General features: G+C 49.7%; 1 protein-coding gene across 11 annotated transcripts in view; it reads right to left on the bottom strand.

Annotated features, from left to right (window-relative positions):
• JADE2 (jade family PHD finger 2) overlaps positions 1–7,823 on the bottom strand; it is a 54,823-nt gene extending 47,000 nt beyond the window's left edge. Inside the window, exons 1-2 of one of the 11 annotated variants that reach the window (XM_047862503.1) lie at positions 7,712–7,823; positions 7,311–7,616 (exon numbers count right to left, since the gene is read on the bottom strand). In XM_047862503.1, coding sequence (XP_047718459.1) covers positions 7,311–7,616; positions 7,712–7,731 — 326 coding nt within the window. In that variant the 5' untranslated portion in view covers positions 7,732–7,823. The other 10 variants (XM_047862496.1, XM_047862548.1, XM_047862539.1 and 7 more) reach the window with 10 other exon arrangements.
• Positions 7,824–18,809: the final 10,986 nt, after the last annotated feature.

Raw genomic sequence — 18,809 nt, 5'->3', positions numbered from 1 at the left:
GGTTCTAGTAGTCTATGCATGTCTGACTTTTTATCCTTCACATTTCAACTTAAAGGTCAAGGAGGTTTATGCCAGTTACCTTATCTAAAGAAAACCCACAACCTGGTTATTCAACATCTTCAGAGCATCCACCATGATTAGTGTCTGTTGAGCTACTTGTTCAATGTCCTCTTTGGAGAAGAGGGGAAGGAGCATGTCTGTCTGGATGTCTGCTGGAGCTCCAGTGCCCGCTCGTGTTATGTCCAGCACACAAAAGGGGTTTGATACACAGGGATGCTGAGTGAATTCTTGTCCCCTCCCTGTAGAAGTGTGGGGTGCACAGAGCCCAGCTGGCTGGCCTGCAGCTTGCAGGAACATACACCCCAGGCCAAGATTTCGTCCTGTTTTCACAGCCTGCCTTCCCCATCTTAACCTCACACATTTTCCAGGAGGCTTTATTTGGTTGGGCTCCTGGCTAATGATCAATGTCAACTCAGTAATAGGGCAGCAATTTGGTGGCAGATGTTTTCTTGGCAGCACTAGCCATTGGTCTTAGTGGGGGCCTCGGGTCTGGACTTGAAACACCAATGCCCAATGCCAGCCCCCTTTAAAGACCTCGCCACAAATAAACTCAAATAAACACCCTGGGCCTCCATTAACGCCCTTCCAGCTGACCCTGGGAACAGTGGGCCTTTCAGGCCTGCTAGTGCAGCCGCTCCTTGGGCAGTTAAAACACCCCAACCTGGCCTCCGGCCTCTCCTCTCTGGGGGCCACCAGGCCTGCCCTGCCCGCCACCACACACAGCAGGACTTCGTCTTCCTTCTTAAAAAGGGGGGGAAAACGGCTTTCAAGCAGGCAATTTACCATTCCAGACACAATCTTTCAAAGAGAAACAAAAAGTCTCCCTGTCTGAGGCAGACCGCTTAGGCGTGTGTGTAATAAGATGCTAATACAATTTAATGATATTTCGGCTGGAAAACCTGTCCTCAGAGCCTCCTTGTGTCGGGAAGGCCAGACATTCAGAAAACAAGAGCTGCACACTCTTAAACCAGCTTTAAACGGGGGTCAGAGCCCCAGTCTTTCCTATCTCTCATTAACTTTAATGCCTTCTGAGGGACAGTAATTGCCATTACAAAAAATGATTTTGTACACACAGATCCTCAAACTTGCTTCTCCAAACAGAGGGGAGCCTAAACCCTCCTCCAATGCTCATCACTGCCCACTTGCAATTCCAAGTGTCCCTGAGGGCACCCAACTCCCTGGAACACGCTGCCCACACCGACCCTCCAAAACCAGTTCTGGGGACATACCTAGGGGATCCTGGAAGAATGAAAAGGGGCTTTGTCTACTTTGTCCTTCGGCACCTTCTCACCCTACCCTCCACCTCAGAGGGCAATGCTCAGTCCACTTGGTCCCACAGATGGCTGCCCATTGGCAACTGCAGGGTCCTTCTCGTCCCTTCTTCAGAGAAGGGAGCTGGCTCTCTGGCCTAGCCTAAAGGGGAGAGATCAAAGGTCAAAGCTGCATTTGGGCCCTCTCCAGATCATTAATAATAATAGTAAAAATGGCTAATGCTAATCAAGTGCTTACCACATGCCTGGCTGTGGGTTTAATCTTCTTTATGCAATATATTGCTTAATCCATACACCAATCATGGGATACAGACTGTTACTAACCCTACTTACAGATGAAGAAAGTGAGGCACAGAGCACTGTTACAGTTGGTGACTGCATAGCTAGCATTCAAACCCAGGCTCTCTGACTCCAGGTGGTATACCATGCCCCCCCCCCCCCCCAGGGCTAACCTGCACAGGCCTACAACCCCAGAGCGTGGCTGATGTACTCCAGATTCCTATGGGATATTTGAGAACCTTCCTGGGTTCCTAAACTTTAAGCCACACGGTCAGGATCCTATGTGGATCTGCACAAAGCAGGCCAGGAATACCTCCTCACAACCTGGTCTTTCCTTGGAGCACCTAAACACAGAACTAACTGTAAGGCCTGCAAAGAGCCTGGTGGATGAGTTGTCAAGAATTTGGACTGGAAAGGGGCGCCTGGGTGGCGCAGTCGGTTAAGCGTCCGACTTCAGCCAGGTCACGATCTCGCGGTCCGTGAGTTCGAGCCCCGCGTCGGGCTCTGGGCTGATGGCTCAGAGCCTGGAGCCTGTTTCCGATTCTGTGTCTCCCTGTCTCTCTGCCCCTCCCCCGTTCATGCTCTGTCTCTCTCTGTCCCAAAAATAAATAAACACTGAAAAAAAAAAAAAAGAAAAAAAAAAAAAAGAAAAAAAAAAGAATTTGGACTGGAAAGGGGCGTCTGGGTGGCACAGTCGGTTAAGCGTCCGACTTCAGCCAGGTCACGATCTCGCGGTCCCTGAGTTCGAGCCCCGCATCAGGCTCTGGGCTGATGGCTCAGAGCCTGGAGGCTGTTTCCGATTCTGTGTCTCCCTCTCTCTCTGCCCCTCCCCCATTCATGCTCTGTCTCTCTCTGTCCCAAAAATAAATAAACATTGAAAAAAAATTAAAAAAAAAAAAAAAGAATTTGGACTGGAAGTCACTGATCTGGGTCTTGGGTGTAAGACAACTACCTTCCTGTTACCTGGAACCCCGGTTAACTAGAGCACCCTGCTCCCCGCTGTCCCCCCACCCCCGCCCCCGTCAAGGATGTGGTAGTCAGTGTCAGAGGTCTACCCTCAAGACTCCAGGGTACATCTGGGGGCTGGGACCAGCAGTCCCACCTCACCTGTCAATGAAAGGCAAGTGGAAGCTCTCTTGGAATAATGTTACTGGCCATTTAGCCATGAAATTTAGGGAAAGAAAAAGCACGTTGGATGGGAAATGTTCTGGAAACATTTGCTGCATCCTGAGTCCAAACAACTTTGTCCTTAAACACTTCATCTCCAAAAGTGCTGGAGAGACCTTTGGCCAAACAGTTTCAAAACCAATATTCACTGCAAGTCCTGCTGCCTGGGGCGAGGACTTCCCTCTGCGAGGCATTTGCTGTAGAACCAAATGCTTTTCCACTCCAAACAACAGCCAACAGCACTTGGGACAACTGAGAGGGCTCCAGATCAAACAAACATCCCTTTTTTTTCCCCTACCATGCAAACTTTCTCAATAAATTATTCGCCCACTTCGGATCAAAGCCTGTTTTGCAGCCTGTGACCTAAAAAGCAAATAGCATCTCTTAAACATGAAAGCCCTCCTCCCTGCCTGGGTCGGCTTTATTACTCATTCCTTCCCCTTACAGTTATTCTGTTGTTATTTTCCTCCTCTGCTTGTTAGATCGCTTTGCAAGTCCCAACCCGCCTGAGGAAGAAGAGATGGGAGGGATGGTGCGTTCACTTGGGGCCCTAAGGTGAGAGAGGAAGTCAGGGTAGGGGAGAAGCCAGCACCCTGGGAACCCAGGAAACAGGGCCAGGCCCGGTTGGCAGCTCCTTGCATGGCCCTTTTGCCAAATGTCCTACTGGGAATTTTACCAGTGAAGGGAGGGAGTCAATGCCACCGTGAGAGGAGGGACCAGGCGGCGGACCCGGGACCCTGATTCAGTTTGCAAACATAAACGTTAAGGGGACATCCTGACAGCTAGTTTGGGCTCAAAACTCAGGGCTCCTCCCCCTTCCAACAAAGGCAAGGCGGCAAGCCAGCCGTGCCCTCTTAGTCTCTCCCCAACTCCCTTTAGCGCCACTCTGAGCACAAACAAGATGCCTCCTGATGACCCCTACAAACTCAGCCTCTGGGTGAAACTTTATGTCCCGCAGTAGATGAGCGAGGGTTGCTAAAAGCGGGAGCAAGGTTTGGAAATCTGCAGAGACCACAGTCGCCGGGTGCACCGTGCCCTTGGCTCAGGGCAAGGGGAAACACTGCCCTTCCCGCCCCCACCAGCCCTGGCATAAGACCTGCAGCCAAGGTGGTTTTAAAAAAAAAAAAAAAAAAAAAAAAAGCGCCCCGGCCCGCGGCGATGGCTACGGGGATTGGGAGGGGGTGGCGCGCGCCTCCAGCCTGCCCCTGGAGGCAGTCCGCGGGACAGCAGGCTGGAGGCGCGCCGGCGTGATTCCGACCGCGGGAGCCGGGAGGAGGAGCCGGAGGTGGCTGCGGGGGGCTCTGGCCCAGGCAAAGGAAGGGCAAGGGGCGGTTCGGGCCGGGGGCTGCGGACTTGACGTCCAGGGCGGGGGAGAGGTCTTTAGGTGAAGCGGGTAAGAGAAGCCGAGCCTCTTAGGAAGTGGGCAGCTCTGTGTGTGTGGGGGGGAGACTGGGTGTGTGTGTGGGGGGGGGGGTGTCCTGGGCCTCTGGAAGCCACCGCGAAGCCTTCCTCCCTGTTTCGCAGACATCCCCACCTTCTGATGTAACAGCTACGAATCGCGAGGCTGACCTCTCATCCTTTGGCCTGGAGATGAGAGTGTCTCAGGCCCAGTGATAGGCGGGAAGGGACCGGAGGGAGCCACAAGTCTGCACCCAGGCGGGGAGGAAGCGGGCGGGAGCCGCTCCGCAGGCGCAGGCGAGTGGGTGGGAAGGAGGGAGGGAGAGACGGAGAGAGGGAGGAAGGAGGTGAGGCCGGGAAGATGCCACTGCCGGGGGCGGGGCGGGGCCCGGGATCCGGGAGAGGGACTGCAGCGGTGTTTGGTGGGGGCTGGGGCTGCAATGTCACTTATTTGAGGGTCAGGTGTGTATGTCCCAGGCTGGGACTGCCACTTGCTTACATCTTCCCAGTACCACCCAGGGCGCAGGGACCGAGGCGGAGGGCAGGGGACTGCAGTACCGTCCCCGAAGCGGGACGCGAACCGGCAGAGTTGGGAGAAGGTAAACAAGGGCCACGCCCCCTGCCGTCGCCCCGCGGGCGCGCACCCGCCGCTCCGGCCGCAGCCGGTACATTTCCACTCTCCCAGCGCTTCTCCCCCGCCGGACTCCCGCGCAGCCCCAGAGGGGGGACTGCCCCCGACCCCAGCCCGCGCCCCGTACGCCGGAACTGCACACCCGGCATACTCACCTGGAAAGGGTGTCCCCCGCCCCTCCAAAACACTGTTTAATTTGTGCAGAGCCTCCGCGCCGGGGAGCTGAGCATGCTGCCCCCGCGTGCAGCGCCCGCGTGCACCCAGCCCGGAGAGGGGGCGACAGGGCGGAGGCGGTGGCCCCCGGAAGGTGTCTGGGACCGGACCGGCTGCACGTGAGCCCAGCGCGGAGTCATGTGCACCGGCTCAGCCCGGTTCGGCGGCCGGACGTGCTGCGTATCAACAAAATGAAACTCAGGGCGACAGGAGGGCAGATAGCTCTGGGTCCTCCGAACCCCCGTCTCCGGCAGAACGACCTCCCCTCCGCTGCGGTCTCCCGCCGCAGCCCCTCCGCGCGGCCGGAGCCCGCGGGGCAAGTTGCAGCCCTGGCGCGCCCCCGCCCGCCCGCGCCCCCTCACCGGCCCGGGGGCGCTTTGCCGCAGTCATTAATAAAGAAGGTCGCCAAGCTCACCCTTCCAAAAGTTGTTGTTGCATGCGCCCCTCTCAGCCTCCCCGCAATGTACTCTTTAAAACATGACTGACCAACATGCGCAATCTCTCTCCCCGGTGCTGTGCATCCCCCCCCCCCCCCCCCCGCGCCCTGGCTTCCTAGAACAGGCAGCCAGCAGGAGAGAGAGGGAGCGAGCGAGCAAGAGAGAGAGCGCGAGCGAGGGAGCGAGGAGCGCTGGCAGATCTGTTGCAAAAACATAAAATAACGCCGTGGAGATGCGCAGGGCCCATCGCTGGGGGCAGGATCTTACCTTCCTCCGCGGTGCCCTTCTGAGGGGCGCTGCCCTGGACTACGCGCCGCGGCGGGGGCCGGCGCTGGAAGGATGCTCCCGAAACCCGGAGCTCCTGGGGCCGGCGCGGGCGGGCGGGGGGCGCGCATCCATCCGGGGTCGCGGCGAGGGAGGCTGCCGGGCCCTCGGCGTCCCCGGCCCCGCACCCCTGCTGGGGACGGTCAGCCCGCTGGACGTAAGCCCTTGCCGCTAGGAATGGGCACAAAGTAACTCCATGGACGCTACTCACCCCCCTCCCAAAAAAATAGCCTCCAACTGCGATGGCCGCGGTCGGCACCATTCACCAATCCCCCTGTGTATGTTTCTGTTTCTTTTTAAACCAAGACTTCCTTGTGATCTCTTTAGAAAAAAAATGTGTTGGGGTGGGGGTGGGGTGGGGGCGGGCGGGAGGAGCGAGGGAGGGGGAGTAGCCACTTTTTTCTTATTCACTCGGATCTCCACTCCTGACACCCCCCCCCCCGTCTCCCGCCCCACCCCCCGCCCGGTTGTTTGGCTCCGGCAGCGGGTCCAGGTAGGGTTGCAGGCCTCGGGGGGGGGGGGGGGGGCGGGGAGGGTGCTCTGCCCGGCTGCCCGTCTGCCTGCACCTCGGGCCCAGACTCCCCATGGGCTCTGGGGCGCCCCCAGCCCGCCCTGTCCCCAGGGCCGGGCCCGAGCGGCGGCTGCGCCCGTGCAAGTCCCATCAGGTCTGCTCACACTTCACACACTCACACACATACCCCGCCCCTCCACTCTCTCACACTTTCTGCTCACACCCCGCCCCCTTCGAGCCCCAGACCCGGGCGGCGCCCCCCGCAACCTTAAAAAAAAAAAAAAAGCAAGCTTATACTTAAAAAAATCTTTTGGCGCCATATTAATGACGTACTTAAAATTTGCCATTTCTCCCTGCGTCAAAAAGACGTTTCTTTGCAAATAACAGCCTGAAGGCGACACTCGCGGAGGGAACGAGGTTTGCACCGAGCACCCCGCCTCCCGGGGCTCCAGCGCTGGAAGACCCTCGCCCTAGGCCCTGCTCCCAAATCGCTGGTTTAAAAATGAGAACCGAATAAATCGCGTGGCGCTCTGCAGCGCCAGAAGTGAGCAGAAAGTGCTGGCAGGAGCGGAGGGGAGGGGCACGCGCGCGAGTCTGGGGGAGGGGGCGCGTCCCTTCTCCCCCACCCACAGCAGATGGAAACTAACATCCCGGGCGGGGGAAACTTGAAATTGCCGGCGACCTCAAGAAGGAGGGGCCGTCCGTGGAGAGGGTCCCTCTCGGGTTCGTTGCCCTCCCTCCCCCGTTCGGGTGCCTACAGGCTCCCAGCTCTGCCCCGCATTTCCGGGGGGTGGGGAACGCAGTGATGGGTGGGTGGGTAGCTGCAAGTCTTGGCCCCAGTAGGAGTTTGCCCCGAGGTGTTCCCTTCCCCCCTAGCTCGTCCTTCCCATTCCCCCTAAAGGGTTAAAAACCGAGGGGGCTACTTCCAAGGGCTGGCACTTGGCGAGGAAGCGGGGCGCCCCTCTCCCCACCCTTCGCCTCCTCGCCCCTCCTCCTCCGGCTCCACTTCCCGACTTGACCTTGTGGTGCACAAACAGTGCGCTCGGATCCTCGCAGTTTCTGGAAGAAGCGCTTGCGCTCGCCAGGCAGGCGGGCTGTCGGGCGGCTCGCGGGCGGTGGCGGGGCCTTGGGTCGGTTCCCAGAGCCGCGGGCCACACCCACCCAACCCGCTGCGCCCGCGGTGCTCACCTTCTCTCGAGGAAGGAGCTGCGCTAGCCTCCTGGATGGGGAGGTGTCGGGGGCAAGCTGCAGCCTTCTCCCAATGCTCCCAATTGGGGAGAGAGTGGTCTGGTCTCAGGCAGGGTTTGTTGGGGAGACCTGGGAACCTGGTTCAACATCCCCAAAGCATCGTTGCCAACTTTTCCTTCCCCCTCCCTTTTGGCTGCCCCTCAAAGATGATCCAATAATTTTTGCAACTCACCTTTGGCTTTGAAGGCACATGGGTGAGTTGTGAACTGGGACAGGAACCGCCTTCCCTCTCCGAGACTGAAGGTTGTTTATCCTTCCTTTCTTTCCCTTCCACCCCCTTCTACGGAAAGACAAATACTCAATTTACATAAGATGACATTTATGTGACACTTAAAAAGATTCCCCCATGGAATGTTGTGAACACATTTGCTTATAGGAGAAATAAATCTAATAATAAACAAACTTCTAACAGCACAAATCCTCTGACGGGTTAAATGGTCTACACAACAAAGAGGAAGATGGTGAATGTGGAAATAAGCCCTTTCTGCAACAAGAAAGAAATATGAGCTCAAAGGGAGTCCCAGAAGCGTTTCTCTTCCTTGGCCTTCATTCACAAAGTCTGGGAAGGCTTGTTTGGCAAGACTGAGGAACTGGGGTACCACCTCCAGACCTGACTCTAGCTCTGAGTTGGTAGGATTTTCCCAAGCCTAAACTCAGTGCCAGAAAACAGATGTCACAAGCTGTTACCATGTAACAAAAATGGTCAAATACCTGGATTCAAATCCTGACTTTGCAGTTGAGAAGCTACTTGATGTGGGCAAGCACATTCATCTCTCTGGGTCTCTTTCTTCTATACAATAGGATGGTTGGAGGGTTCCTGAAGCCGTGTGTATATATACATATATGTATATATGTTTGCATACATTCTATATGTGTAAAGCAGGGGCCTGGCTCAGAGTGCACAGTGCACATTAGCACTTTCCCTGGTGTTTGTGTTTTGGAAGGGTGAATATGCTCCCTGAAAGCTCTTAACACTGGAAATATCTTCTATCTTGTCCTCTATGATGACATATACAAGATCTCCCAGTTAGGGCAAAAAGAAGTAGAAGAGAAAAAAACTGTGCTAGATGGTAGGCTTCATGGTCAAGGTCCAGATGGCAGTCTTAACCACACATCTGAAGTGGGAATGGAGGCACCAATTTACAGCGGCACAGTCCAAAGGAAGCACTCTGGGTCTAGATATAGTGGGTTTACATACAGGAAAGGACTGGACAGGCTCCTCCTCTTAGCCATCAAGATCCTGTGAGCCTGGGCAGGCAGTTATAAAATGACCTAGAGAGATGGAAGAGGGCGAAGATGACCATCTCCTGTGCTGTGCACCATGCCAGTCATCCCATTTCATCCTCAGAAAAATCCCATTTTATCTATTCAGAAAGGTTTCGTGACTCACCAACAATCACACGAGCTAGGAAGTGGTGGCAGAGTTGGCACCTGGTTTGGATGCCCCCAAGATTATGTGTTGTCCATTTTACCATGCTGCCAGAATTAAAAGGTATGAGAATTATTGGTTTGATTGGGGATGGGGGCCTGACTGCTGTAACAGCAAGAAAGAATTTTATGGGTAGCACTTTGCCTCTAAGGTGGTTCCCTGAATTTGGGTGAGACACAGGTCCCCTAAGGAGTCCTTGGAAGGTACTTCTTGTTTAGGACTGGAAGCTCCATCAGAATCCTTGCATTCCTGCTGCTCTCTGCTACTGTTTAAGGTTAACCTTGATAATGTTTACAGAATAATAGGAAAGGAGATAATTATAACTCTTTAATCTTTAGTAAAAGTCTCACAAATCATGAACTTACTGCAGAAAAAAAAAAGAGAAGAAACATAAAAGTTCTAGGAGATGTAATTATTCATTTTTTTTTTCAACAAATGTTTACTGAGTGCCACCTGTATACCAGGTACCATTCTAGGGGCTGAGGACACAGCACAGAAGTGGCAGACAAAAATGCCTACTCCCATGGAATTCACTTTCTAGTAGAAGGAGATGCACAATTTTTTTAAGTGAAATATTATATTTGAAGGTGAGTAAGTGCTGTTCAGAAAAATTAAGTAGGAAAGGGGGATAGGGAACGTGGGCATGCAATTTAAATAGAGTCCTCAGGGAAGAGCTGACTGAGAAGGTGGCTTTTGAATTAAAGGAGGTGAAGGAATGAGCTGTGAGGGCTTATGGGAGAAGAGCATTCTAAGGCACGGGTTCTTAACATGGAGTCCGCAGACACTCTCCTCCAGAGATCTGTGTATAGAATTCACAGAGTCTTGACTTCAGACAGGGAAAAAATGTTATCTTTATTTTCACGAATTAACATTTGGCATGTTCTTAAATTATGAATGCAGACAGCAAATCACAGTGCTATTAGCAGCACCTGTGATGTTGTTGCTAGTAGAAATCAGATATTTTCATAGCACATTATAGTTGCTGCAAATATCTTAAAATATCATTACAGTTATCACTACCTCATAATTATGCTGCTAGCTCTTGTAATTTAATGAATTAATAAGAAACACATATATTACTCTATTACACATTTTTAAAATATTTTGAGAGTTGTATTTCAGCATAATTGGTTTTCTTTATAATTTATGAAACTTATTTTATGGATTTAAAGATACTGTAATCAGAAGGAATCCATGGGCATTACTAACTGCCATAGGGGTCCCTGGCACAAAGTAAAAGAAACCACTGTCTCCACCATTTGCGGTCTCCAGCAAATGCAGAGGTCCTGAGGTAGGAAGATGCTTATTGTGTACATGTAGAAGAAAGAAATGATATAGGCCATTGTTAGGAATTTGGCTTTTGCTAGGAGTACTAAAGATGGTTTTGAGCTGAGGAGTGACATAATCTGACACTGGATTTTACAGGTTACTTTGCTGTCCTATGGAGGACAGACTGAAAGCGGAAGGGCTGAAGCTGGAAGACAGGTGAGGAGGTCACTGAAATAAACCAGGTAAGAGATGATGTTAAAGTACACTAGAGTGGTAGCAGGGGAAGTGGTCAAAGTCAATATATTTTATGAAGATAGCTTTGACAGGATTTGTTGATGAGGCATGAGAAAACAAGAATTCAAGGATGACTAGAGTTTTGTCTTGAACCAGTGGAAAAACAGAATTGCCATTAAAAGATATGTGAAGACTATGGAAGGAGTAGATTCGGGGGAGGATAAGGAGTTCAGCATTAAGACATAGTAAGCTTAAGATACCTATTAGATGTCCAAGTGCAGCCGTCCTGTAGGCAGTTAGAAATGGTAGCCTCAGCTTAGAGGTAGGTTCGGGGCTGAAGGTATCTTTTGAGAAGGGTCGGCAGGTGGCTGGTATTTAAAGCTATAAGACTGTTTGAAATCACTAAGGAATTGAGTGTAGAAAGAGAAGTCCAAGGACGATGCCCTTGGCCACTACAAGGTTAAGAGGTCTGGAAGATGAAAAGGAATCAGTAAGATGTTGTTTAAAAAGAAATATTCAGGGGGCGCCTGGGTGGCGCAGTCGGTTAAGCGTCCGACTTCAGCCAGGTCACGATCTCGCGGTCTGCGAGTTCGAGCCCCGCGTCAGGCTCTGGGCTGATGGCTCAGAGCCTGGAGCCTGTTTCCGATTCTGTGTCTCCCTCACTCTCTGCCCCTCCCCTGCACATGCTCTGTCCCTCTCTCTGCCTTAGAAGTACATAAAACATTAAAAAAATTAAAAAAAAAAAAAGAAAGAAATATTCAGACATTTCTCCAAAGAAGAAATATAAATGGCCAAAAAGCACATGAAAAGATGCTCAATGTTGCTCACCATTAGGGAAATACAGATCAAAGGTGCAATACGGTACCACCTCACATCCAATAGGATGGCTACTATTTAAAAAAAAAAAAACAGAAAATAACACGGGTTGGCAAGGATGTGGAGAAATTAGAACACTTGTGCACTATCATTGAGAATATAAAATAGTACAGCCACTGTGGAAAACAGTATGGCCATTCCTCAGAAAATTAAAAATAGAATTACCATATGATCCAGCAATTCCATTTCTGGATATATATTCAAAAGAATTGAAAACAGGGTCTTGAAGAGATTTGTGTACTTGTGTTCATAGTAGCATCATCCACGATAACTAAAATGTGGAAGCAACCCAAGTGTCTGCTAATGGATGAATGGGTAAAGCAAAATGTGGTATATACATAGAATGGAATATTATTCAGCCTTAAAAAGGAAGGAAATTCTGCAACATGCTACAACATGGATGCACCTTTAGGTCCTTATGCTAAGGGAAATAAGCCAGTCACAAAAAGATAAATACTGTATGATCCACTTATGCGAGATACCTAGAGTGATGAAATTCATAGAGACAGAAAGAACAGTGTTTGCCAGGGGCTGGAGCAGGGAGGGCAGATGGGGACTCATAGTTCAACAGGTACAGTTTCAGTTTTGCAAGATGAAAGAGTTCTGGAGATGGAGGGTGGTGACAGTTGCACAACAGTGTGAATGTACTTAATATCATTGAACTGTACACTTAAAAATGATTAAGATAGTGGGGCGCCTGGGTGGCTCAGTCGGTTGAGCATCCGACTTCGGCTCAGGTCATGATCTCGCAGTTTGTGAGTTCGAGCCCCGCGTCGGGCTCTGTGCTGACAGCTCAGAGCCTGGAGCCTGCTTCAGATTCTGTGTCTCCCTCTCTCTCGGCCCCTTCCCCGCTCATGCTCTGTCTCTCTCTGTCTCTCAAAAATGAATAAACATTTAAAAAATTAAAAAAAAATGATTAAGATAGTAAAATTTATGTTATGTGTATTTTATCACAATAAAAAAATTGGGGGAGGGGTGCCTGGCTGGCTCAGTCAGTGGAGCATGGGACTCTTGTGTGTTTGAGCTCTACTGTTGGGTGTAGAGATTCCTTAAAAATAAAATATTTAAAAATAATAAAAATAATTTTTTTTAATTGGGGGAAAAAAGTAAAAAGAAAGCAGTGGCATCCAGAGAGATAGGAGCAGTGTCTTAGAAGACAAGATAAGAGTGTTTCAGGAGGGAGGAAAGCTCTATGTGCAAAGCTACCAAGAGGAATGAGGTTAGATACAGACTGACAATTGATCATTAGTTTCAGCCATGTTGAAGTCACTGGTGATACTGATAAGAGCCACATCAACACATTGGCATAAGTGAAAGTTTGACTGAGTGGGTTCAAGAGAGAGTGGGAAAGTTTATAGTTGTTATACCTTGTTCCAAGATTCTACTTGAAAATGAGAAGTCCTCTGTATATGTATGTTTATAGAAATAGATAATCATGTATCTGTAGGAATTCAATTCAAATGATTTTTATTGAGAGTCTTCCAGGTACTAGGCATGTTTAATGGATTCTACAGATAACTGAGAGAAAGAAAACACATTAACTGCCTTCCAATATTTCACAAGAGTTCATAATCTAACAAACTTTGTGGACACAAAGTGATGTATATGGCTAAATACACACAGTCAGACCCAGCATCAATTTTTTCAGTGTATGGCTAAAACTGTGGATTCCACATTCATATGGTCTTAGGATAGAGTCCTGTCCCCACCATTCACCAGCTCTGTGACTTTGTACAACCTCTGTGTGCCTAAGTTTCCTCCTCTGTAATTAGGGATGCAATAATTTCCAAACTTCAGTGTGCCTGGTATGCTTGTTAAAAATGGAGATTTCTGGGAGTGCCTGGCTGGCTCAGTCAGAAGAGTTTGCGACTCTGGATCTCAGGGTCATGAGTTGAAGTCCCATGTTGGGTGTAGAGATTACTTAAAGAAATAAAACTTAAATTTCTTCAAAGTTTTATTTATTTTATTTTTGAGACGGGCAGGGGGTGGGGCAGAGAGAGAGGGAGAGAGAGAATTCCAAGCAGGCTCTGTGGAACCTGACGCAGGGCTTCATCTCACAAACCATGAGATCATGACCTGAGCAGAAATCAAGAGTCTAATGCTCAACTGACTGAGCCACCCAGGAGCCACTCCCCGCGGACCCTCAAATTTTTTAAAATGTGGATTTCCAAGTGCCTGGGTGTCTCAGTTGGTTAAGTGTCAGACTTTGGCTCAGGTCATGATCTCTCAGTTCATGAGTTTGAGCCCCGCATCTGGCTCTCCGCTGTCAGTGTGGAGCCTGCTTTGGATCTTCTGTCCCCCTCTGTCTCTGCCCCTCTCCTGCTTGTGCTGTCTCTCTCTCTCTCTCGGTCTCAAAAATAAATAAACATAAATAAAATAAAATAAAATAAAATAAAATAAAATAAAATAATAAAATAAAATAAAAATAAAACGTGGATTTCTAGGCTTTATCCCTAAAGGTTCTCAATGGGCAGGTCTGGGGCAAGGCCCAAGGATATGCATTTTTTAATAAGTACCTGGTCATGCTTGATGCCCTTGGCCTTGAACCACACTTTGTAAGCATTGGCCTGGCACTCAGTAATTGCTCATCAGACAATAGCTGTTCTTCCGGGGGTCCCTACTGGGAACAAAAGTTCTAATCCTTTGTGATTTATATCCAGAACCAGAGGTCCAGTATACCCTAAGCACCCTAAATGTAGAAAAGAGCATGAGAATCATTCAACATTTATTTATTGAATGCTTACTCTGTTCTAACAGTGTTCAAGGGCTGGAGAGACAAACAGTATATGACTCAATAATTTGTTTGAGTCATCAGGATAGGCAGAAGCCCCACATGAAGTTAGCCACACTCTCCAGCAGCCAAACTGTATCAGGTGAGAAGTCCTATGTTCACTCACTAGCTGCTTAAGGCAGTACTTGTACAACAATAACATGAACATGAATCACCTGGGTTCCTGTTTACATGAAGGTTCTGATTCATTAGGTTTGGGGAAGGGCCTGAGAATCTGCATTTATAACGGGCTGCTAGATGATTTGGATGGTGCCAGTCCATAGATGATACTTGATGTAGTAGAGTTAGGAAAACTGGATCACAATACTTGTCCTAGCATTAGAGTTCCTAGAGACTTTCTGCAAATCCTAAAGGGACAAAATGAAATCTGGGAAGATCACACATGTGAGCTTTGCTCACCCTTTCTTCCATCTCCTCTGTTTCTGGAATCTGATCCTCACCCTCCCAAATATAGTCAGTGCTACTAGGTGACCTCCTCTAAGGGAGGGTGAACATTCATTCTCTTGGTTATTCAGTAAATATTTCCTGGCTGCCTACTCTGTGCCAAGCCCTATGCAAAGCGCATAATTTGGCATTCAAGAGAGGACAGATCCAGCAGCTCTGCCTCCTAGGCTCCAGGCAGGGGCTGCAGGTGGGGTTTGGGCAGATAGGAAAACTGCCCAGGGCTGCATCTGTGGCTTAAGACACTGCCCTGGCAAGAGCCAGCCTTGCTACTTTCTGTGGTGCTACAAACACATGCCTGGGAGAAGCACCCCTCTGGAGCCTTTGCCAGCTGGTTTAGAGATGGTACTGACCAGCCGTAGGAGATGTCTGGATGATGTGCCAGCCTGGCCACCTGTCTCTTCTCAGACTCTCAGACTCAGCCCAGTGGCCACAGATGGCAGAAGGCAAAGAAGATCCCTGGGGCTTCTAAACACTTCCCCAGAAACTGGCAGCAGGCAGTAACTCCGGCCAAGTCAGGGGCCAGCTTGACCAGACACTCATCAAAGTGTGAGACGCCCCGCGTGGAGCTGAGGGACCCGGCTCTGTCCAAGAACCATCAAGAACCAAAGGCGCTGGCTCCAAGTCAAGTTGAACAGGGTAAGCAAAACCCTTTCCTTATACCCTAGGGCTTCTTTCTTTTTTTCTTTCTTTCTTTCTTTCTTTCTTTCTTTCTTTCTTTCTTTCTTTCTATTTTTTTATGTTTATTTATTTTTGAGAGAGAGAGAGAGACAGACAGACAGGCAGAGCACAAGCTGGGGAGGAGCAGACAGAGAGGAAGACACAGAATCTGAAGCAGTTTCCAGGCTATGAGGTGTCAGCACAGAGCCCGACAAACACATGAACTGCTAGATCATGACCTGAGCTGAAGTCTGACACTTAACCGACTAAACCACCCAGGTTCCCCTTCCATAGGGTTTCTGATAAATGAAGCAAATCTCCCTTCATCTGGCAGTCTTACAAAGACCCTTCCCATGGATTTACTGATGAATTTGTAGCCATGCTGGAGGTAACCTGGTTTTATTAGAAATAGCATGCATTTAACAAGCACCTATACAAACAGGGCTTTATCTTAGGGCAGTGAGTTCCAGGTTCAGATCCTATTTTAGAGGGGTTTTGGCCCATTTAGGAAGACAAATCCTTAAGTATATGCAGGATGGGCAAGCTATCTGGGGAGCCTGTGGGGTGGAATAATACAGAAAGGTTGAGAAGGGTCTGGAGATGGACCTGCAAATAGATAAAAATTTTGATGAGTTGTGGGGGGCGGGGGGCGGGGAGAATGATACAGAGAGATGAAATGTGTCTGTCTGGTGCACAGCAGTGCAGTGGGGGCATAGAACATGATGCTAACAACTGGTTCTAGGGTTCCTTCTGAGAGAGAACTGCCCTTTGTACAGGAAAATATACTAGTAAGCTGGTTGAAGATGAAAGGTGAGAACCACCAGTTGCCCCAAGTTAGAAGTAGGAGATGAGAACATGCAGTCTACTTCTAGGAATCTACCCCAGAGAGACCCTCTGATGTGGGCACAAGAAGATCTGTTTAAGATATCATTAGAGGGGCGCCTGGCTGGCTCCGTCGGTAGAGCACGAGACTCTTGATCTCAGGGTCATGAGTTCAAGCCCCACATTGGGTGTAGAGGTTACTTAAAAAAAATAAAATAAAATAAATCTTTGGGATGACTCGGTGGCTCAGTCAGTTGGTCATCCGACTTCAGCTCAGGTCATGATCTTATGGTTCATGGGTTCGAGCCCCGCCTTATGCTCTGTGCTGACAGCTCGGAGCCTGGAGCCTGCTTCGGATTCTGAGACTACCTCTCTCTCTGCCCCTCCCTCACTCACGCTCTGTCTCTCTCTCAAAAATGAATAAACACTAAAAACATTTTTTTAATAAAATATAATATTATTTTATTATTATTTTTCTAATGTTTATTTATTTTTGAGAGACAGAGAGAGACAGAGTATGAGCAGGGGAGGGGGAGAGAGGGAGAGGGAGACACAGAATCCAAAGTAAGCTCCAGGCTCTGAGCTGTGAGCACAGAGCCCGACATGGGGCTCAAACCGACAAGCCATGAGATCGTGACCCGAGCTGAAGTTGGACGCCCAACCGACCAAGCCACCCAGGCGCCCCTAAAATACAATCTTTATAAAGAAAAAAGAAAAACTGGAAATGGCTTGAATGTCCATCACTAGAGCACTGGCTAAATAAACCACAGTCAAAAAGAAGGCAGTGGGGCACCTGGGTGGCTTAGCTGGTTAAGCATCTGACTCCTGATTTCTGCTCAGGTCATGATCTTGCAATTCATGGGTTGGAGCTCTGAGTCAGCCTCTGCACTGATAGTGTGGATCCTGCTTGGGATTTCTCTCTCTGCCCTTCCCCTGCTAGCGCACTCTCTCTCTCTCTCAAAAATAAATAAAAACATTAAAAAAAAAAAAGGCAGCAAAGAAAGAAGCATTGTGTGGTTTTGTGTGTTTGGTGTGGAAAAAGTTCTAATAAAAGTGTTAAGTGAAAAGCAAGTTTCAGGATATACAAATATCAGATCATTATGCTGTACACGTGAAAACAAAAAGCAAGTTTCGGGGTAATATGTATAATAAGATCTTATCTGCATTAAAAAACACCTTAAAAAGTCTACGTTTTTATCTGAACATAGACACACAGATATACATAATTTCATAGAGAAAACAAAGCATCTGAAAGATACTCATCAAACTGTTGATGAGTTGCCTGTGTTGTAGTGTAGGAAGTGAAGTTGGGAAGAGGTGAAGGGTTAACGTAGGAGTTGTGAAGATGAAGAGGAAGAGTCAACCCCATGGTTGTTGAGGAAGCCCTAAGAAGCCCTTTGCATTTACCATAGGTGCTTAGAATTCTCCAGAGACAAAAGCATCATGGGGGTGGCAGGACATGTTTTCCCAGCCCAACCATGGACTGCATTGTCCAGGAAGCCTGCCCTCTGGTCTAGCCCTCTGGTCTAGCCCCATTGCTGACTCCTGGTGGCCTGGGGCCTGTTTGGCCCTCTTTGGGCCCCAGCATTAGGGTCTCTCTGGGATTCTAAGTTCATTCCAGAGCCTTCTCATGGAGACTGAGCTCCAGCAGGGGCATGGAAAAGCTCCACTTGGCCTTTGGCCTGCTGGGACTTAAACATGGGCCAGGCTGCGACTGGGAATCAGTGTGAGAAAGGAGGTTTCTGAGCATCACGGCCTCCCTCCTCTGACAGATGGACTACCATTTCTTCCCAGAACATTTGGCTTGAGGATACCTGGCCCAGCTTGGCTCCTCAGGAAACAAATGTGGGGATTATTCATTACCTGTTGGGCTCTAAACAGTTAATGAAACCTACTGAGTGAGGGCTCTGGACTGGGAGGCAGAAGTGGAGACTGCTTCAGGCTAGGACTTGGGCTCAGGGCCCACAGGACGTTGGTGTGAGCTGTGCACAGGTGCAGATACAATTCCTACGGTTGGTATAGGCTAGCTTCAGTTTACAGAGATGTGTTAGATGAAGTCCCTGTCCTGAGGATACCACAGGATGGAGGAGGGGCATTAATTGGATTTGGATGGGGTCAAGTATGTGGATAGAATCTAGCCTCAGCGTGGAACCAGAAGCAGCAAGGGCAGCTGGCCCTGAGATGCCTCACTCCAGTCAAGGCTTCGTTAATGGTGTCCTGGCTTTGACCAGCTTCCCACTGCTGGGAAGTGCTCCAGAGTCCAAGGTGGTTGCCTTGGGAGCCTCCTGCAGGCACTAGTGAGCAAGCTGTTTCTCCCTTATGGCTGTGGACAAAGTGACTTGTGAGCCTGGGGTGGCCTTAGCCACTGTAACTGGTGGACATCCAGGACCTGCAGCTCTGGCAGGTGGCAACCTCCTTCAAAATGTACTAGATCTCCAGCCAGGGCCCTGAGGAGAGACTTGGACAGGGATTGGCCCTGGATGCCTTTGCAATGGACATGCTTGGAAACAAGGGAATTCTTGTCAAGCTGATCCCCAGCTAGGCCAGCTCCAGGCAGATTATCCACCTAATACAGTTCCTCTAGGCTCTAGGAAAGTTCTACAGAAGAAGGAAAGCCTGTAGACACTGGCATCCAGCTGGGGCAAGAGAGGCAGATTCCTAAGGGGCAGAAGGGACTTCCCTGAAGACCCTCTGTCATTGGGCATCTAGCTGCTTACTTTTCTGATCCCCAGCTGCCCTTAGAATTCA

Source organism: Prionailurus viverrinus, chromosome A1 (genome assembly GCF_022837055.1).
Source record: "Prionailurus viverrinus isolate Anna chromosome A1, UM_Priviv_1.0, whole genome shotgun sequence".
Classification (NCBI taxonomy): domain Eukaryota; kingdom Metazoa; phylum Chordata; class Mammalia; order Carnivora; family Felidae; genus Prionailurus; species Prionailurus viverrinus.
This window is presented reverse-complemented; position numbering and strand designations above follow the sequence as displayed.